This window comes from Rhinatrema bivittatum, chromosome 11 (genome assembly GCF_901001135.1).
Source record: "Rhinatrema bivittatum chromosome 11, aRhiBiv1.1, whole genome shotgun sequence".
Classification (NCBI taxonomy): Eukaryota; Metazoa; Chordata; class Amphibia; order Gymnophiona; family Rhinatrematidae; genus Rhinatrema; species Rhinatrema bivittatum.
The window spans coordinates 82,455,484-82,477,234 of record NC_042625.1 but is presented as its reverse complement, the minus strand read 5'-3'; the positions used below and the strand labels follow the sequence as shown (position 1 = coordinate 82,477,234).

At 47.2% G+C, this 21,751-nt stretch overlaps 1 protein-coding gene across 3 annotated transcripts in view; it reads right to left on the bottom strand.

The window, feature by feature from the left end:
- The window catches only part of LUZP1 (leucine zipper protein 1), an 81,883-nt gene that overhangs the window by 33,331 nt on the left and 26,801 nt on the right, over positions 1–21,751 (bottom strand). For all 3 annotated transcript variants that reach the window (XM_029619480.1, XM_029619482.1, XM_029619481.1), the window contains exon 2: positions 1,906–6,518. In XM_029619480.1, the coding sequence (XP_029475340.1) occupies positions 1,906–6,393 (4,488 nt within the window). In that variant the 5' untranslated portion in view covers positions 6,394–6,518. The remainder of the gene's footprint in view (positions 1–1,905; positions 6,519–21,751) is intronic.

Here is a 21,751-nt window from a genome sequence, read left to right as displayed (position 1 = left end):
ATGTTCTCTGGCAGAAGTCCTCAATGCTGGAGAAACTGTGGACAGCTTGGCGACTATTTTCATATGTGGTGGTCTTGCCCTGTCCTCCGGCCTCTGTGGCATCAGCTAGAGAGCTGGCTCAGTGAGGTGCTGCTTACCCCAGTAACATTATCTCCCCAAATTGCGCTTTTGAATTTTCCTGTGGATACGTTGCCTAAATCTCAATGCTCCTTTGTGAAGGCAGCTCTCATGGCCCTACGGGGGGTCCTAGCTCGTGATTGGCGAAGTGCCCACGTGCCCCCGTTTGATAGTGTTTTGAGGCGCCTTCACTGGGTATACTACATGGAGAAATTAACTGCAATTAAGTATGATCGCTTAGCGCGTTTTGCTGCACCTTGGAAATGGTATCAGCAGTGGCAACTGTCCCATTGTCAGGTTCCTCTTTGAGCATACCTTTCCACCGGCGTTCGATGGTTGGGACTGCCCCCTTTGGGTTTTCTTATGCTACTATAGCCCTGAGTGCGGCTTTGTATTTGGCTGTGGGGATACTGGGGATTTTTATTGCTGCCCATGATTTTGTTTCATATGTTTTTCATTTCTGCACAACGTTTTTCTTTTGCTATTTACTTCTCTTCCTTGGGGGGGGGAGGGGGGGTTGGGTGTGGTTTTGTTAATGTTAAAAAGACGGGGTTGCTCTGATGTGATGGATGTATTGCCTATATTATGATTGTTCTTTTTCTTTGTATAATTTTTATTTCATGTATTGGCTATGCCTCTTTTTTTATTGATGACTACCCTGTGAATAAACAGTTTATTACAAAAAAAAAAAAAAAATTTAATAAATAGAGGCATTCTATTCTCATGCATATTCATTGCAGATAAGAAATTTAAATAAAATAAATTAACTGCTTATATGGGGCTTTGGGCAATGTACAATAATTTAAAAGACAAAAATTAACAAAATATTTTAAAATAATAATAAAACGTAGTAAACATACCATAATACAAAATCAAAAAAGAATAACTACATAGATTACAAGATTAAAATACTGAGTCTATCAATTGAATCGGGCTAAGCCAACAGAATTATACATCATACCCATAATCAAACAGTATCATGAAATGCTTCTTGAAACAAAACGGGCCTTCAAAAATCATCTGAATCTTAAGTAATCACCTTTCAGCCGGAATTCTATAGATAAAGAATTCCATAAGATTGAAGCCACACAACAGAAGATTTGGGCTAATTTAAAATTTTTAAAAAGGAGGGCACAGACAATAGACAACCTTCTCTGACCGAAAGTGCTACCCTGGGGAATACTTTAAAAGTTTAGCTGATAGGTACTTTGGGACTAAGCCATAATAGCCTTAAATGTGAGGCAGATAACTTTGAAAACACGCCCTATAGGATATTGGCAGCCAAAGGAGATAAGTGTGGTAAAATATGGTACCTCAGGTTATTATCAGAAACCAGCCTAGTAGCTGCATGCTGGACCATCTGCAAACCCACAAGGGTCCCACAAATAAAGACTTACAATAAACCAATGGGGGACAGTACTAAAGCTTGAACCACAGTCTGTAATTACTTAACATATAAATAAAGTTTCAAGGTTTGAATCAGGCAGAGTTTATACCAGGCCTTCTTACATAGTTCCTGAATATTAACTGGCAAAATTAAGATCTGAACCAAGGACTACATCCAGGCTCTTAACCTGAAGTGCCACAGAAAGAGTAGCCCCATCCAACGTGATCATCAGATCCTCTTTAATGGCTTTACTGGAAAACTACTTGGCTCTGGGGTTCCCAGTGCAGGTATGGGAAGCCCTGTCCTGGAGACCCCACCGCTGGAGATGTTTAACGTCAGATAGTTTCTCAAATTAAATACATTATACACAAATACTAGAACGAGCGACAGGCCTCACTTACCAACAGCTGTGTCCGATCCCAAGGAACTAGGGATGAGGAAAGCAGTGGGTCATAGTGATAGCTCCTCCGCGTCACAATCTCCGAGGGACTCAGGCTGCTTTTGCTCCGCCTAGAAACTAATTCTGGAGTGTTCCAGGAGTGAATTATAGCACTGGTCCTTCTAGAATAGGGTTCCCGCACCTTCGAAGCCTTTGCCTCTATGTCCAACAGTGAAGGGCTACGCCACCTTGTCGAGACCGTGTCAGCAGAATCTTGGCTTCTATCCACTTTGTCATCCAGTTCGTCTACAGAATTTAAGTGGCGGCGTGTCCGCCAGGAGCTTTTGGCTGTGGTGCTTCTAGTTTCTGCAGGATCTGTTTCTACAGAATGGCTTTTCCAGCTGATGTTCTCTGAAAGGGCCTGGTTGCTGTTCTTCCTCTCAGCAGGGTCCAGGGGCTTTATGGTAATACTGCTTCTGGAGATTAAGACGTCAGCCTTGTCTGCAGGCCTTTCTAACTCAGAAACTGTCAAGCCAACCTCACTTTTATTGATAGAGATCTCAAAAGGTGTATTAATACTATTTGTCACCGCTGGTATCTCATTTGGCGTTATTCTGATGTTACTTGTAGAAGTGTGTCTCTCTCTGGTGCGCTCACCAGTGCTGGTCCTTGCTGTGGCAGTGTCTGAGTTTTCAAAGGTCTCTCTTTCTACAGGGCTCTCAGCTACACTAGTCCTTGCAGTAATAATGGTTTCCGAGTAGATGGGGGCCTTTCTTCCTCTGGGGCTTTCATTTACACTGGTCCTTGCAGAGACTGTGTCCGAGTTTCCAGAGGTATCTCTTTCTCTAGCGCCATCAGCTACGCTGGTCCTAGCAGTGACAAAGTCTGAGTACACAGAGGTCTTTCTCCCTCTGGGGCTCTCACTTATGCTGGTCCTAGCGGTGGCGAAGTCTGAGTTTTCAGAGGCCTTTCTTCCCCTAAGACTCTCACCTGTACTGGAACCTGAAGTAATAATTGTTTCCAAGTAGGAGGGGGTCTTTCTTCCTCTGGTCCTTGTAGTGACAGTATCTAAAATTTCTGAGGTCTCTCTCTTTCTGGAGCTGTCACCGGTGCTAGTCCTTACAGTGAGCAAGTCGGGGGATGTGGTGATGTCTTCTCCTCTGGCACTCCCATTGCTGGTCCTACCAGTGACAGAATCGGAGTTTTCAGAGGTCCTTCTTCCTCTGGCATTCTCACCAGTGACCAGGTCTGTGTACGAGGAGGTCCTTCTTGTCCTGGTAGACCCCATGTCTGAATTTTCAGAAGTGCCCCTTTCTCTGGCACTCTCACCAGCGCTGCTCCTTGCAGTGACCAAGTCTATATACATGGGAGTCCTCCTTCCTTTGGGACTCTCGCTTATGCTGGGCCTCGTAGTGACAGAGTCTGAGCTTTCAGAGGTTTCTCGTTCTTTGGTACTCCCAGCATTGCTGGTCCTTGCAGAGACCCTGTCTGAGATTTTGGTGGTCTCCCGTTCTCTGGCATTCCCCACATTTCTGTTCTTTGCAAAAACAGGGTCTAAGATGTCGGTGGCCTCTCGTTCCCTGGCGCTCCCAGCAGTCCTTGTAGTGACGGTGTCTGAGTTTTCAGAGGTCTCACTTCCTCTGGCGCTCCTACCAACACTGGCCCTTGCAGTGACCAAGTCTGAATGCTTGGGGGTCCTCCTTCCTCTGGGGCTCTCACTTTCGCTGGCCCTTGCAGAGGCGGCGTCTGAGTTTTCAGAGGTTTCTCTTTCAACGGCACTCTCAGCATTGCTGGCCCTTGCAGAGACGGGGTCGGAGTTTTCAGAGGGCCCACTTCCAGTGGCACTCTCACCAACAGTGGTCCTCGCAGTGACCAAGTCTGTGTTGCTGGGATTTTTTCTTCCTCTGGGACTGTCGCTTATGCCGGTCCTGGTGGTGACAGCGTGCGAGTTTTCAGAGACCTCTGTTTCTCTGCTGCTTTCTGAACTGCTACTCCTTGCAGTCACGCCTTCTGATGGATAGATGGTGATGCTGCTTGACATTTTGTTTGACGTCGTTTTGGAGAAGAGTTTTACCTCCGATCCAACTCCACCCATTAATTCTTTTATGTCTTTTTCAATAATGGCAGGCTTAATGACGACTTTGCTTTGCAAAGCTTCCCTGGGACTAAAAGGTCTTTTTGTCTTGCCTGCCACCTGAACAGAAGCATCTTCTTTTTCCACAGCATCTGAGCCCGCTTTTTGGGGTCTTTCAGACTCTTCTTCTGACCCATTTTCTGCTTTCTCGCTTTGAAAATTAGCTGTCCTTCCAGGCCCTCTGGCCCTCACACCTGCCCTGGGGTTGGATGGCCGCCTGCTCTCCAGTTCTGACTGAGCAAAGCCATTTCCTTTCTCTTCAGTAAGATTGACAGCTTTACCCAGGCCTTCGCTAGGAGCACCTTCAGTATTCAGTTTCTCACTGGCACCTGGTTTAGTAGCTATTTTTGGCTTCATGCCTCCTCTCCTGGTGGCTTGTGAATTCAGACCTGATTCTGACTGTGGGTTGATGCTGGGGTCATCTTTTTCTGAACCTTTGGACTCCTCCGTTGTCAATGTGCAGGGAGTCGGCGGGGCCCGTTCTTGAGTCTTTGAATAGCTCGGGAAGTTTGTTCTCCACAAAGCGGTGTCTGACGGTTCCCAGTCTTCAGAATTTCTTGCTGCCCTAGAAGGTTTTGCTTCGGAAGAGTCTCGCCAAGAGGAGCCCAGAGGCCCCACCAGGGTGGCGGAAGAGCCGCTGGACTCACTTCCCAAACTTGGAGGTGGCGAAACAGAGGACAGATTTGATCCATCAGGGAGGCCACTGTCACTCCCGAGAGATGTTACCTCCACAGAGGGATCAAGATTCTCCGACAGACTTGTCTTTGCCTCTTTTTCAGTTGTCTTTACAGCTGTTACTACTCCGCCTCGGTCACCATTAAGGGCTTCAGCATTACTGGACAAAGTATCACCGTATGTCTTTGCTGTTCTTTCCACCTTATTGCCCAGCCTGGGACTTGCTTTCCAGGATTTCTGAGTGGACTGCTCCTGGGCTGCAGGCGGGTACCGGCTCAGCACAGACGGTTGCTCTCTAGACTTCTTGGTCTCATGTGGCATGGAGACAGCCTCTTTAGTCAAAGACAAATGAGCAGACGATGCTGGTTTTTTTGTGTCGTTCGCTGTGTCTGGGTGAGAGGATGTCTTTGTTGCCATTCTGCTGGTGACACTGCTGCTCTGCATTTGTCTGCTGCCCGGAGAGTTACTGTCTGAGGTCAGAGAAATGTCCCTGTGTCGAGGCCGGTCCCGCCCTGCCTGGGGTGACAGCTCCCGGGACTTCTGCTTTCCAGTGGGAGCTTCTGCAGCAGTGCCTCTGTTCTTGGCTCGGTCATTTCGGAGCCTCTCATGGGAGAGGATTTCCTCCCGTTCGGCTTCACCGTTCTCCATCTCTTTCTGCTTCTTGACATGCCCCATTAGCTCTTGCACCTGATCGCTTAGCAATCTGGCTTTGTTCTGCTCACTCAGGTACTTCTCTTGCAGGTCGTTATTTTTGGTTTGCATTTTCTCCAGTTCCTCTTCCACAGCTTCAAAATGCTTGAGCTGGATTTTAAGTTTCTCAATTTCTTGATTGAGATCTTTGATTTTATTGTCTTCCTGATTCTTATTCTTCTCGTTCTCGGTTTTGTTGGTTTCATCATCTGAGAGCTTTAGGTAATCCAAGCTTCTTTTCCGTCTGCCTTCTCGGGGAATAAAATCGTCTTCAATCCTCAGATCGTTTCTCTCCACAAAAGTATCCGGTGACCTTTCTAGGCGATTCTCTGCCTTCCTTGTTTGATCCTCTGCGTTTCTTTTGTTAATTTGCTCCAACTTCTGTGTCAGCTCCTCGATCAGTTTCTCACTCTGCTTCTCTTTCTCCAGCAGCCCTTTCCTCTCACTAGCAAAGCTCAGAGTTAAGGATTTCAGTTTCTCCAGTTCGCTGGCCAGCTGTTGCTCGGATTTATCTAGCCTGCCCTCAGACAACTCCAGCTCCTTCACTTTCCCTCGAAGCAGCTCGAGCTCGGTAGCGAGCTTTTTGGATAAATTTTTCTCCTCGTTTAGGCTGAGACAAAGCTGCATGCAGTCACTCTTACTCCTGCTGAAAGCCTCTTCCAGCTTCTCCAGATCGGCCATTTGCTTCTGCAGCTGCTCAACGTCAGCCCTAAGCTGTTTGCCCATGCTTTCCTCCTCTTCCAGCTTCTCTTTCATCTGCCTGCTCAGCTCCTCCGCTTTCCTTATCTCCTCATCCTTCCCTTCAATCTTCAGCACCCTCTTCCTCAGAGCCTCCACGTCCGCCAGCATGCTGGAGTTGCTGCCCTCCGCTTGGATGATCTTGTCCTGCAGGTCCAGCACCTCATCTTCGGCTTTCTGGAGGTTTCTGGTCGCCTCTTCCAGCTCATCAAGACGCCGGGAGAGGCTCTGCAGTTTAAACCGCAGGTGGCGGCTTGAGGCCACCTCCGCCATCTTAGGCCCTGGCGGTCTGGAGGAGAAGGCTCCTGCTGGTTCCACCGGGCCTCCCCTTGGCTCTGCTGCTATCCGTCTGCCTCTTGTGCCACAGAACTTGCTTGGTGACCGCAGACCATCTTAACCTAAAATGAAAGAGAGTAAAGTGTGAGCAAAGAGCATCAGATTATGTAACGTCAGCAGGAATTTTTTTTTTTTTTTAATAAATAGGCTTCATCTGGGTAAATCTGTCAGGTTAGATTCATTAACAAACTTCTCCAGTTTGATTTCATGGCGGGCGTCATCAATGAATTAGGACTCGGTAGTTTTAGTCTCATGAAGGGAAATTATCTGCCATTTACTCGGGTAAATTAGTTGCCTGGAATCCGGCTGGCAGGTCAGGTAAGGTTTCCTAACATGCACACTTTGAGCCAGAATGAGGGGGGCTGTTCCTGGGGCAATTTGGGAAAACAATAGGTGTCGCTGTAATTTCAAATCTACACTTGTTACTCCCTAGAAATTTTAGTGGCAGGAAAAACAGCGAGTGAGAAAAATCTGTGGGTAATTCATACAGGCAACTCCTTTCCCTTAGGAATTAGGTGGGAAGCCCACAGGTACAAAATACTCGCAGACTCTATCCCGAGGCCGCTGGTTGGAAAGTTGTCCCTTACAGCTTTTAATCTCAGCATTGCAGAGAGCGACACTTCTGCTTGTAATAAGGGACTTACACTGCGTTCGGCCCTCCCAAATCTCCCTCTTCAAATGTTCATTGCATACAAGGGAGCAGAATCAGCAGAAGTGCAAGCGAGTAGGAAGAAACACAATATGGTTTTTAAAATAAAACTGAAAATTATTGAAATAGAAGGACTACGGGGGAAAGTCAGGATTAGGATTGACTGTCAAGATGACATGGAGCCAGTTGGTGTCTCTGGGAATGCTACAAGGATTTCTCTCTCTCACACACACACACACACACACACACTGGAGGGAAAACGAGGCAAGGTCTGACTTCCCTGCCTGCGTAATAGGAGACCATTGTCAAAAAGAGGGATGGTACCTTTCAGAGTGGCGCGCGTGATATAAAATAGCCTGACCGCGTGTGCATATGCATGCAATTTTAAGTGAATGCGCGCTTGTGCACGCAAATGCCGCTTCTACCACGTAAGTGGTAGGGGGATTTTAAAACGCACTATGATGCCTAGATCTTTTTCCTGGGTGTTAGGTTCCATAATAGGAATAGGAACTAACATCGTGTAACTTCAGCAAGGGTTATTTTTCCCTATATGCAACACCTTGCACTTATTCACATTAAATTTCATGCCATCTGGATGCCCAATTTTCCTCCTGTAATGTATCACAATCCGCTTGTGATTTAACTACTCTGAATAATTTTGTATCATCCGCAAATTTGATAACCTCACTCGTTGTATTCCTTTCCAGATCATTTATATATATATATATTGAAAAGCACCAGTCCAAGTACAGATCCCTGAGGCACTCCACTGTTTACCCTTTTCCACTGAGAAAATTGACCATTTAATCCTACTCTCTGTTTCCTGTCTTTTAACCAGTTTGTAATCCACGACAGGACATGACTTTTTAGTTTTCTTAGAAGCCTCTCATGAGGGACTTTGCCAAACGCCTTCTGAAAATCCAAATATACTACATCTACCGGTTCACCTTTATCCACGTTTATTAACCCCTTCAAAAAAATGAAGCAGATTTGTTAGGCAAGACTTCCCTTGCGTAAATCCATGTTGACTGTGTTGCATTAAACCATGTCTTTCTATATGCTCTATGATTTTGATCTTTAGAATAGTTTCCACTATTTTTCCCAGCACTGAAGTCAGGCTCACTGGTCTATAGTTACCCGGATTGCCCCTGGAGCCCTTTTTAAATATTGGGGTTACATTGGCCACCCTCCAGTCTTCAGGTACAATGGATGATTTTAATGACAGATTACAAATTTTAACTAATAGATCAGAAATTTCATTTTTTAGTTCCTTTAGAACCCTAGGATGCATACCATCCGGTCCAGGTCATATGCTACTCTTTAGTTTGTCAATCTGGTCTACTACATCTTCCAGGTTGACAGTGATTTCGTTCAGTTCATCTGACTCATCACCCTTGAAAACCATCTCCGGAACTGGTATCTCCCCAACATCCTCATTAGTAAACATGGAAGCAAAGAATTCAATTAGTCTTTCTGCAATGGCCTTATCTTCCCTAAGAGCCCCTTTAACCCCTCGGTCATCTAATGGTCCAACCAACTCCCTCACAGGTTTCTTACTTTGGATATATTTTAAAAAGTTTTTATTATGAGATTTTGCCTCTATGGCCAACTTCATTTCAAACTCTCTCTTCGCCTGTCTTATCAATGTTTTATACTTAACTTGACAATGCTTATGTTTTATCCTATTTTCTTCAGATGGATCCTTCTTCCAATTTTTGAAGGATTTTTTTTGGCTAAAATAGCCTCTTTCACCTCACCTTTTAACCATGATGGTAATCATTTTGCCTTCCTTCCACCTTTCTTAATGCGTGGAATATATCTGGACTGCGCCTCTAGGATTGTATTTTTAATCCATGTCCATGCCTGTTCAACACTTAACCTTTGCAGCTGCACCTTTCAGTATTTTTCTAACTATTTTCCTCATTTTATCAACGTTTCCCTTTTGAAAGTTTAGTGTTAGAGCTGTAGATTTACTTATTGTCCCCCTTCCAGTTATTAGTTTAAATTTGATCATGTTATGATCACTATTGCCAAGTTGCCCCACCACCATTACCTCTCTCAACAAATCACTTGTGAGTAGCTTTTGAGGGCCGTATCCTTGTTGACCTGAGCAAGGCGGCACAGTCCTCAAATCTGGTCAACAAAAAGATATCATGTGCTGGCCTCTAATTCTACATTTCCAAGTGGACAAACGTGACAGTCGTGCTACTTTATCCAAAGCATAACATTTATATTGAAGGTTCAGAAAGAAAAATGCTAACGACCCTGGGTTTCTGTTATTGAGGGGGAGGTGGACTTTGGGTCTGTTTTCTTTTAGAAGGGGAAGAGGTCACAAATTAAAATTATGAAATAGAACCTAAAGTCTACTCCGTGTGCTTAGCTGGCAAATCTCACGGTTGTCTGCCGAAGTAGCAAGGATCTATGACCCAGTTCCAGAGTTCAGGGGTGCAATATGACCCAGGAATTAAACATCCTCTACTGATGCATTCTGGTACTTGTAGGTTTGGTTGCAAATTGAAGGACTGTAAATACCACAATGCACTGGAATGAAAATAAAAATGGAAAACAGGACTGGCCAAAAAGGTTTTGCTACAAAAACTGGATCATTCCAGGAGGAGCTCTCAGAACCTTAACACACAGCCACCAGGAAAATAGCCATTACCAGAAAGCCTTCATCCAGCAATCCAAACAAGCTGGCAGTTTTCTCTCCTGCACTGCTGCCCCCACCTCCCGTGGCTGCATGCTTCTGCGTGCAACCGCAGCATTAACTCGTCTACTTACAACCAACACGTCAGTTCATTTATGGGGTTGAAACACGGGTTCTAAACGCGTAAGCTAATATCTGAGCCTTCGTAGGAGGCTCTCTCTGTGGCCGTGAAGACGTGGTCCCAGACAGCCGGCGATGGTTTGTAGAGCACCATGGACAGTCTGAGGCCTGGGCCTTCTCCAGGGGCGGATTCCCGATGACGACCCGCCCGGGGATTCGCCGGCCCAGGAGATACCACGTGGTCTGCCGAGCACGGCTCTGTCACGGCCACGCTCGGCAGACCACGTTGACTAGAGCGACCGACCCACCGGGGGGGATGCCCGAACCCCCAATAGGCCAATCCGCCCCTGGTCTTCTCTATAGAAACAGCATCTGAATAATAAGGCTCCGAAAGAAAGGAGGTACGGAAAGCCTTGCATGTGCCCTGGACTTTCTAGCGCTCTTCAATGCTACCCTAGTGAAAAGGAGCTGCTGAACCTCATCAGGTTTCCCTCGCGTGCTTTGTAGGATCGTGATGTACGCAAGTCTCCAAAGTCTGGACTCAATCCGCACCTACTGCGGTAAGCTGGATGGACTGAACCAGCCCATAAGAGCTTTTTACCCATTGAAAAGCACCAAATTTAAAAAAAAGGTTTCAGGAACGGATGCAAAGTCTTTCCTCTGAGAGGCCCTTGGCCCAGGCAATCATTACCAATAATCAACGCGGTTCCACATTCTTTGTTCTGGCTCAAAAGGGAATTTACACGTAAGAAAACCTTTGGGACAGAAAAAGGTTGCCTCTGTTTCTGGAGTCCACGGCTTCAGAGAACGTAAACGTGAGGCATTGCCCGGACACAGGATTCAGAGCCGAGCAATAGTGGGGAACAGGCTTCACCTGCTGCGTCTGCCCGTGAGGGTCAGGAACTGATCGGTTCCTCATGCTTGCTGAAAAATGCTTCGGGTGTAGACTCTCTCTCTCTGCTCGGAGGGATTAGGGGTGAACATAACTCAGCAGTCACGAGCTTTGGTTGTACTGGGGGGGGGGGGGATTTCTGTACCGTTTGCCTCCGTAAACATGAACGAGGAAGGTCTCCCCACAAACTCCTTTCGCCATAGGGGTAAGGTAGACATTGGCACTAAAAGAGTTAAAATTGAAATACTTTGTTCAACGATGTTGAGAGCTGGCAAGCCCTGAGTTTTCTATTTCACTCCATGGCAATTTTACAAGTTGAATTAGCACAGAGGTGTAAATTACCACAGAGATTATTCCTTGGACAGAGGTGAGGAATTCCTCTCCCGAATCTGTGGGAGGGAATGGTGAGAGAAGCCTGGGGTGGGGAGAAAGAGGTCAACCACGGGATGAACTACCCCTCCTGGCAGCTTCCTCCGGGAAAGAGAAGGCTGGCCGTCCCCTGGCGTAACTTCTTGGCCACCAGTTCAAATCCCAGCTCAGGTGGCCTACGTGAAATTAAGATAGGGATCTGTGAATTGTGCCGGACTATCGGTCTGAACTCTGCTGCAATCTGTGTCACTGGCTTGTGGCAAGGACTCGCTGAGAGGGAGGCCTAAAAGCAAGGCGAGAAGGATGCTGGCATGCAACAGTCTTACCAGACAAGAAATGCCAAGGAAGATGTTTTCTGGGAGGGGGGAGCAGTCTTACCTCTTCATCTCTGTTCCTTTAGTAAGGCAGAGACGGGATGATGCCCAGCGCAGGATCCTGCCGGCAGTTACATCACGTCACATGCTTCCCTATTACTCAGAGGTGCTCCAGGGCAGGGACTCCTGGCAGGTGACACTTGCATTGCTCCCGCAACAGCCCAGCCTGGAACATAAACAGGTAAGACGAGCTGCTGCTACAGAGCTCTGCAGTGAGCTCTTAATTTGCAAAGCCCCCTCTGCCTCAGGACCTTCAGCGGCTGAACACGAAGGAGTCGCTATCAAAGCAGTGCTGAAAACTCTATTTAAAATGTTTTCTATTCTGCCCACGTTGAATATACATGCTGAGCGGATTACAGAGGTAAAACCCGTAAGATTAAAATTAAGCAGCCGCTACTGCTACTTCAGAGGCCTTCCTCGCCCCAGCAGCGGAGGAGGAACGAGGAATGCAACCTCAGGGCCCTGCTCAGCACTGTAGAGAAACACCTGGCCTGTAGTTCACTGGGTTTTTAATTGTTTCTCTGAAATAAAGATGCTAAGGAGGTGCTGTCAGCGGTAGTATTAGTACTGTAGTGAACTCTGGCCTTGATCCGTTTGGGGAACCATGGAGGAGAAGCTGATTGACAGTGCAGCCTCCAGCCCCTCTCTGCAGGAGTATATGCACGGAGAGCAAGAGGACGGGCAAGATGCATCGCGCAGAAGAGCCCTGGCCACGGAGGCGCAAAGGATGGAGAGAGAGCAGTGTCGTCGTCCCCCTCCCCCTTTAAGAAAGGGGCTCAGTTCTAGGAAAGACCGAGCGGAGAGGCAGGGGCCAGCAAGACCGAAGGGGTCCCAGAAAAGGACTTGTGTGGGGGCTTCCGAAGGAGGAGCAAACAAACACTTCAACATCAAACAGCAGCACTTCATTGTGGGAGCAATTGCAGGTACAGAGTTCTGTACTGGGAGTCACCGTCCAAGAAAAGGACCGTGGAGCCCTTATGGACAATGCACTGAAATCATCAAAGCAAATGTTAGGAATAAAAATAAAGGCAATAAAATAAAAATAAAAAAATAAAAATAAAATAAAATAAAAAATAATAAAATAAAAATAAAAAATAAAGGCAATAAAAAATATATTGCCTCTGTATCGATCCATGGTGCGACTGCACTTTGAGTATTTTGAGCAGTTCTGGTTGCCCCATCTCAAAAAAAAAAAAGACAGAGTGGAACTAGAAGAAAATGCAGAAGAGGGCAACAGACATGAAAGTTCCCCTCTGAAGAGGGGCTACACAGGTTTAAGCTTGGAAAAGAGAAAGCTGAGAGGCAACATGAGAGAAGTTAATAAAATCTTGAGTGGGGAGGAATGGGTCTATAAAGGACGGTCATTTGCCCTGTCAAATAATAATAAAACATGGGATGAGACGCCATGAAACAGACATCCAGCAGATTTAAAACAAATCCTAGAAAGCACTTTGTCACTCAGTGCACTATCAAGCTGTGGGATCTGCTGCCAGAGAACGTGGTCAAGGCGACCAGCATAGCGGAGTTTAAAAGATGTTTGGACAAGTCCCTGGAGGGAAAAAGAAACAGAATGCATTATTAACCAAGTAGACTAGGGAAAGCCATTGCTATCCCTGGGAGTGAGTACAAGATAGGGATCTGTTTTTTGGGATCCCCCTGGTACTTGTGACCCAGACTGGCCACTGTTGGGGGAAGGGATACTGGCCTCAATGGACCTTGGTCTGACCCAGCACGACACCTCACATGTTCTTAAGACCAGTCAGTCCTACTTCACCAAGTCAGCACTCAAACACCAAGGATCAGAGGAGCTCATCATAGATCTGTGTATATTGCAGGCTATAAACGTTTTAAATAAATAAGAGAATCTGATCTTCAGCCCCAAGGGCAACAACTTCTCTATAGATGTGAGACCAGAGATCCCCTACACCAAGGAGTAGTGACTCCTCAAGCGTGCCATGGACCTTGTCACAAATAGGAGGCCAGAGTCGTCACCAGCAGGGTAGGAAGAGACGCCCAGCACCGAAGGACAGACCACATGAGGTGGGGGGGACCTGAGCTCTGGGAACTGATGCTGCTGGCTTTCCTAGCCATCCTGCTTAAACCTGGAAGTTAAATGACTTATCCAGTAACTTGTGCATTGGTGCACACTCCCTAATGCTGCTGTAAATCAACCACCAATTATAAAAATCCATATTAAAAAAAAAAAGTGTAGGTTACTTGCAGCTTCCCGTGTGTGAGCATTTTCTAAAAGGTCAGTGATGGCAAACCCCAGTCCTCGAGTGCCACAATCAGGCCAGGTTTTCAGGATACCCACACTGAATATGCATGAGATGCATTTGCCTACAATGGAGGCAGTGCATGCAAATCTAGCTCATGCATATTAATTGCAGATAGCCTGAAAACCTGTGGCATCCGAGGATGGGAATTTGCCATCCCTGTCTTAGGTAATTGAGATAAACAAATCCGCCTTTGGAAAGAACGCGCGTCTGCATACACCATTAAACCCAAGAAGGGTCCCTTCTTGCAGCTTCCACCAGTGATGCGGGGAAGTCGGCTCTGGTGCAAAGGAAGCAGATAAGTTTAAAAAGCAGCACCTTGCTAGCCTGTCATTTTCTCCTGGCACTGCAGCGATAGCTTGCTTTTTACTACAGCGTTCTGCTGCTCATCTGAAGGAGCTGGGTCTTGCTGTAGGCCCTGCAGTACCCGATGCTTATTTACAGTTTTGTGCGGTGCAGTTCAGGAGCACAGCCTGGTCCCGGTGCTTAAGTTCTTCTCCCGTTGGCGCACCAGGGCGCGAGGAAAAAAAAATGTTTAAAAACCCAGAAGTCTGCAGCAGTGGAGAGGGGGGTGCAAGGAAGGGGGGGGGAGGGGAAAGGAGCATGGGGGCGGGAGGAGAACAGAGGAAAAGGGAGCAGGAACCACGGGGTGTGGGGGAAGAGAGTAAGAACTTTGGGGAAGTGGGGAGAGGCGGGAAAGACAGAAATAACGCAGAAGAGAATGAACCGAGCGGTGTGGGGAAAGGACCAGGAAGAGCCTATGGATGGTTGCGGTGGGGGGGGGACGCAAAGAGGCAAAGAACAGGACAGAAACTAAGAGAGGAGGAGCCAGGGAATGAGGGTGAACCTTGAGCTGGGGTGGGGGCAAGAAGGGAGAGAGTAGGGACAGGTAACTGCAGGGCTGGCTTTCCAGGATATTCACGCATATAGAAGGGAGGTAGTGGAGGAAATCTCTCCCATGTTGATATCCTGAAAACTAGGCCTGGTGGAGGACAAAAGTTGCCTACGCCTGACTTAAGGAAAGAGAAGAAACTAGAGTGGGGGGGGGGGGGGGGGAGGCAAAGGGCAGGAGAAGGGAGAGGGAAGGAAGAACCTTGGGAGAAAGAGTCAAGGTGGAAGGCGAGAGCGCCTGGGGGACACAGCAGGGGGGGGGGGGGGGGTTGTAGGCTTGTATGAAGCAAATGTAAATTTTACGCTTATTAATTTTTATGCCTTGTAAACATTGTATTTACTAAGGAGGTCAATTTTCAGACAGCTTGCCCGGCTAGGTTTGGGACTTAGCCTGACAAACCACGGGTTTTACATTTTCTGCCGCCCTATATACTCCCAAACTTATCCGCATAAGTTGAAGGCGTTCTGAGGCAAAGTTAAACTAGCTGGATAATTTATCCGGTTAAGACGTTTCGTGCTGGAGAGCAAGCCTAAAGTTAGCGGGGATACGTTTATCTGACTAACGAGGACTTTATCAAGCTGTGGTCAGTGGATGCTCAGCGCGTCCAGAGAAACCATCTGCTTGCGGTACTGCTGAATGTCGTTAGCTTCTTCGGGTCCTATCCAAAGGGAAGGCCGGATATAAACGTTAGAACAGAATAGATGCAGGAAGGCCGAACACCAGGACAAACAGCAGCAGACAATTAAAAAAAAATGGATAAAAGATCGAAGGGAAAGACAAGAAAATAGACAAAAAGAACCTGGACAGAAAGGCGACTGAAAGCTGACTGGTGGTGAGGAGAGGCTGTAGGAAACATGTACTGTGCCATTTTCTGCCCGGTTTTAGACCTCGCACGCTGCTGCACTAAAAATCAGCTGCTGTGCAAACGAGAGCAAACCATTTCTCAGAAGTGGACGGAACGGCCGCCCCGCCTGTCGCCTCGATTTGAGTCTCTCTGCCGCTGCACCACAGCCACAAATACCTGCCAGTGACTCCCATTCTGTCTACCCAGATGAGCCCCTTTCCCCCGTCTCCGATGTCTGCACTTAACTGCTTCCAACTTTAGGCCTCCACTCACAGGCCTTTGATCTTATTATAAGCTTCGGCCGGCACCACGGGCAAGGCTTTTCGTCACAGATCCAGTGCCAGAAAAGAACTGGTAATATTCAGTAATTCCCAGTGGGTTAAGACATCAGTGAGAGAAGAAGCCGGTCCGGACTCTGTTTCACTTGCATGCCAACGGATCCTGGAACTTACATCCCTGAACAGCATAAATGCACTGCAAAAATACTTCCCCCACGGGGGCTTGTGATCAGCCGTTCAGTATTGGTGAGAGACCTGACAAGCACAGCCAAAATCACAATCAGCTTTCAGCAGAACTGGTCCCAGGGCACACAACCACCCATCCCCAAACCAATGCCAGATAATTGCTCATCTCCAGACCACCGATATATGCCCACCTCTGGTTCATGGCACATCCCAACCTCCAGGCCACACTCCTTCCCCACCTCCGATCAGAAGTCCTGGCAGTAGGCATGGAGTGAAGTCTTACAAGACAGAAAAACTTGAGGAATCTTACTTTGCTACATGTAGGAAACGCTGGAACAGATCGCGTGAAGATGATGCTAGGAAGCCTGGAGCTTAAACGAATGATGCAGCCCTTTTAATTACAGACCTTTTGTGTACGTGGGGGTGTGTAACATTCTGCAGTGGCACCTTTTTTTTTTTTTTGTATCCCCATCATTTTCATATCATTACATAAGTGAAGTAGCAAAGACTGGACAGACTGGATTCTATGTATTTGAACCTTGCAACCAACCTGTGCCATTAACGTTATAATGCAGGTCATGAGAGAAGGTGGGGCAGCAGACTCACCGTGCCCCATGACCTCTGGCACCTCCCCGTCTCTTACACGCGCGTGGCGCAGATACACAAAGCATGCCCATGCAAGGACACACACACACACGCGCGCGATTAGCAGGCCTGCGGATAGTGATGGGAGGATTCCTTGCATAGCACAGAGAACCGCCTGGCTTACGAGAGGCACAGAAAGCGCACGCTGCTCTATGGATCTCCACGCTCGCTGAATTCACGGTGCCGTGAGGACCTGCTTTTCTATCTAGACCGGTTGCACGTCGACGAGTGCTTCATTCAGTGTCCCCTTTAACAAACCGCAGTTCAGAAGGACTGCGCAGCGGTTGCTCCTTCCTTGCCCCATTTTCAGCCTCAGCCTGCAGCTCACTGGAGAGATCCACACGCAAAAAGTCATAAAAATAACACGGGGACCAGGACATGCTTTGGGCCTTGAAGTGAATGGTGTTAAACAGGGCTCTAAAATTGTCCACTTTGCTCTTAATTAAAAAGAATGGCCCTATACATATCTATATTTTTGTTTTTACTATTTCCTATCATACCCACCTCACTGAGGCTTAAGGACAGGGTTCTTCCCCTGTGAAAGAGGGATGGGGGGGCTGTCTTGACAATGCCCACTGCTCCTAAAACCAATGCTGAGCCGGCCTTCAAGCCCAAAGATTGCCTGCAGAGTCTTCCTGCCAAGCAAAGTCCAGCACTACCGACCTGCAGTAGAGTCCACTCCTTAACAGGGAACGCGGGAATCTCATGCCAGCACTGGGGCAACCTTACCGATGCCGAGACTCTCCTGGGTTTTCTTTTGGCCTCAACAACCATTTCAGAATGGGACAAGTTAAGCCCAAGTCCTGGTTTTGCCTGGAAGGACTTGTTCCAATTTCCCCCAGACAGGCAGGACCTCAACGGTTCACAGCTGCGGTGCAGTAAAAGCTCAGCTCGCCCCCTCATTTAACACAGAGCTTACTGGCACCCCTTATCCAGGGGAGGCTCGGGGATTTGGGCAACTCCATTACTGATGCCGGGACATTCTCCTTCCCCCCTCCTAGGTTAGTGAAGCAGCTGTAGGAAGACATGGCAGAGGCAGGAAACAGAAGGCGGCCTGGGTCACAGCGCTGACTGCATATTTCTTTCCTTACTCAGCCCTTGCTCTGTAAGTGATTAATTTCCGGCCATATCATGTCAGAAACAAGAGGACTGCGCTCCTACTGAAACTGCTAGCGTTTGGGAAATGCAAGAGCCAGACGCAGAAAGGGAAATATTTTCCCTGTGGCTTAAAAAGGAATTTTAACCGCTGAGACTTTAAAGGGTTTCTCTCAAGTATAGTTTGTCTCAGGATACTGTCAGCCTCGGCTCTGCGTCTTAGAAAATAAATTTTCCACAGTTGTGCACATCGCACTGAATTTGTGAACTTAAACATTTGCAAAAGTAGGCGCTTCAGGATAGCGAGCAGTTTCCCAAATATGGGATTTATAGAGGTTTCAGGGTACAAACAGCAAACACTGGGTCTCCAGCGTCCCACATTCTGAATAATCTCCCATTCTCCTTCATGCAGACAGGAAATGAAGGTGTGGCATGGACAAGCTACAGCAAAGCCCCAACATGCACCATGGTCAGGTTATGGCTGGAACTGGGGGTGGGAAGGAGAGCCGAATGCACATTGGTGGAACCTAAGGCAAAGGAGCAGAGGGGGCTACTGGTGAGGGAGGCAGTGCAGAGGGTAAACAAGAGAGGAGGAGGGACAAGTGAAGCCGACAGCCAGAGGGCCCAAGAGCACACTTGTACAGGGCTACAAAGAGAAGGCAATGGTCACCTTCAAACTAAGGGGGCACTGGGGTGGCCCTAAGCCAGGGTCTCATTGGGCTAGCAGTCAGAAGAGGATGGTGATCCAAAAAGGCAACAGGAAAAGGGGGTTTGCAGCGCACCTACTGGGGAGGCAATGTGGGGACCCTGGGACGAGCTAAGCTGCAATGAAGATGGCATGTCCCATTAAAAGAAAGGGGACGTGACTTGCCGCTTACAATAATTATTACTGTGTGGCCCGAGAGCTGCACAACAACTCTTAAATGAGTCAAAATGTCCGATCTTTGAAATGCAGCTACAAGGCCAGCAGAGCTTCCCATGGCTCCCTAACCAGATGTCACCATAAGATTTTTATGCCAAAGCCGACGACTGCGGAGATAGCAAGGACAAAGTGACGCGAGGGGGGCTGTGAGTCAGGCAGGCGAGCCAGGGCAGTCCTGGATCCTTCCCCAACGTGCTTCCTTCCTCCTTGAATAGAAATGAGAGTTCACTGCATGGCTCCAACAGCACAAACCGACCAGTGCAGGACACACACGTGTAGCCAGCCCACGTAAAAGGACACGCATGCACGGACCTGTACATGAAAAGGAAACACTTGCTCTGACCAGCAGGTGCAAGGGACGGGCATGTATGGAGTTTGCAGTTCAACAATGATAGATACCTGTGACCCCCCCATCCAAGCAGAATTTTAATTAAAACTACTAAGACCAAAACTTCCAATGCAAACTATTTCTAAGAGCCGTCACAGAGGAAGACTATCAAAGTTAAACTGAGGACTTTCAAGAAGATTGGCACCATCAGTGACAGAAGGAGCTAATGTACACCCAAAATATGAATTCAGCTATAGGGTGGCCACCTGGCTCCAGATTTTCAGGACAGGTTGATCCAGTCCTGGTTTTTATCCCATGGCATGCAGACATCTGTAGTCTTGCTTTTCTAAGGAAATACAATAGTAATGACAGAACTACAAATCCCTGCATGCCATGGGGTAAAAACCAGGACTGGATCAACCTGTCCTGAAAATCTGGAGCCAGCTGGCCACCCTATACAGACAAAACAGCTGAACAGAGGCCTCCAGGGAGGAGAGAGAGCAGTACCCTGAGTCACCCAAAGTATGAATATAGCAGGAATACAGTGATCTTAGGGGAGGAGACAGCAGCACTCTGAAACACCCAAGGCATGAATGTAGCAAGAACATCTAGAGGGAGACTTCAGGGGAGGAGACCGCTGCACCGTGAGACACGCAAAGCAAGAATACAGCACACACAGCTGAAGACATCTGTAGGCCACTTCCTCCAGACTCCTATCTTTACGACATGGATAAACAGTGTATATTCTACAGCTCACACCTCTCTCATGAAACCATAACTCACAAGCGACACAATTAAGTTTCCACATGAGCATGAACAATATATAGATTGTATTCCTGCTATGAAGACCAACGTGAGAACATAAGACTTAAAATCACCACACAGCAGCTCTGTATCCTCACAGAATAATTAAACTAATCAAAATAGAGAGGATCTCTCTTATTTGTTTTATTTTCTTTTTTATCTCTATTTTTCTTTTAAATTATCAGAAACACCACCATCAGAACTAGTGCGAATATAATTTAATCCACCGCCTCTCGCCATGCAATGGGCCGCAGGCAATTTCAGCAGTTTGTCAAGCACTGTATTTGTAATCGTTTGGGGTTGTTACACGTTTACTCATGGTATTTTATTTAATCCACTTAAAAAGGATGCTGGGCTTGATGGAGCTTGGGTCAGGGCAAGGTCCATCAAGCCCAGCATCCTGTGGCCAATCCAAGTCACAAGTACCTGGCAAGTACCCAAACATTAAACAGATCCCAAGTTATTATTGCTTACTAATTAATAGCAGTTTATGGACTTCTCCTCTAGGAACTTATCCAAACCTTTTTAAAACCCAATTACACTAACTGCCATAACCACATCCTCTGGCAGTGAATTCCAGAGCTTAATTGTGCATTGAGTGAAAAAGATTTTTCTCTGATTTGTTTTAAATGAGTTCCTTGTTAACTTCATGGAGTGCCCCCTAGTACTGTTATTGTCTGAGAGAGTAAATAACTGATTCGCATTTACCCGTTCTAGACCTCTCATGATTTTAAAGACCTCTATCCTATCCCCCCTCAGCCGTCTCTTCTCCAAGATGAACAGCCCTAACCTCTTTAACCTTTCCTGACAGGGGAGCCATTCCATCCCCTTTATCACTAAAAGCATTAATATTTATTCAGCAAACCTCTCCCCCAGCATCAGAGAAATCAATAGTCATCATCCACGCCTGAGTTTCCCATCCCAGCCCTGAAGGCTCACCTAACTGCTCTGGTTTCCAGTATCCTCACACTGGCCACACATGCATACTCTGGATCTTTTCGTGCACGGAACAGGGCCTTCCGGAGGAGCTGCTGGAAGCAGTAAAGTGGCAGAATTGATGGGATAAGTGCAGAGAATCCCTAAGCGCAAAGAAGCGAAGGAAAAGCTAAAGATTGCCTGGAGTCCATGGCAACAGGAAGTACTTCGGTCAGCCTAGATAAGCCCTGCACTTCTCATCTGTAGAACCAGGCAGGCCGTGCCGCAGACATCCACAAATACGGCAATATGTGCCCAAACGTACTGATCCGGTGATCATGAAACCAAGGCTCCAGCAACGTTCGACATCATTTCACGTTTGAATTTTCTGTTTTCTTCCTTGTTTGTTTGGGGGGTTTTTTTCCATGTTCATCTAGATTTTAAAAGCAGGGTTCTCAGAAAGCTTAAGGTTTAAAAATGCCAAAGGCACTTGCTAAGGGGTTAAAGTCTACCAGGAGGCAGAATCTGGTTTGACAATTCCCAATCATTTTTTGCGAGAGAGGATTGCACGGAGAGGCTACAGAATGGACATTGCTGGGGGGGGGGCAAATTCAGCAAGACGTTGAGTATTTAACTTGTCCCGGATATTCAGGGGGATAAACATCCCACTGAATAGACCTGATTAAAGTTATCCGGATAACTTTAAACCTAACCGGCCAGATTTTGGATATCGCCAGTTATAGAGCGCTAAGCGACCACAGAAGTCACGGGCCTGGGTCGCACTAGGTCGCTACCGTGATCCGGGCTGAAAACTAAAGGAAAAGGGGGGGAATGGAGAGGTAGGGAGCCCCTGGGAAATATAAATGTTAGAATTGTTGAATGGAAAGGGAGGAGGGGGAAGGGGTGAGACTGCGCCTGGCAGCAGAACACTGATTTTTCTAATTAAAAGGGGAGGAGGGGGAGGCGTGGCAGAGAGCACTGGACCCAGCACGGGGGACTTCACTGCCAGTGTGTTTGTGTCTTTTTTTTAATATACGCAGTTAAAGCTAAAGTTATCGG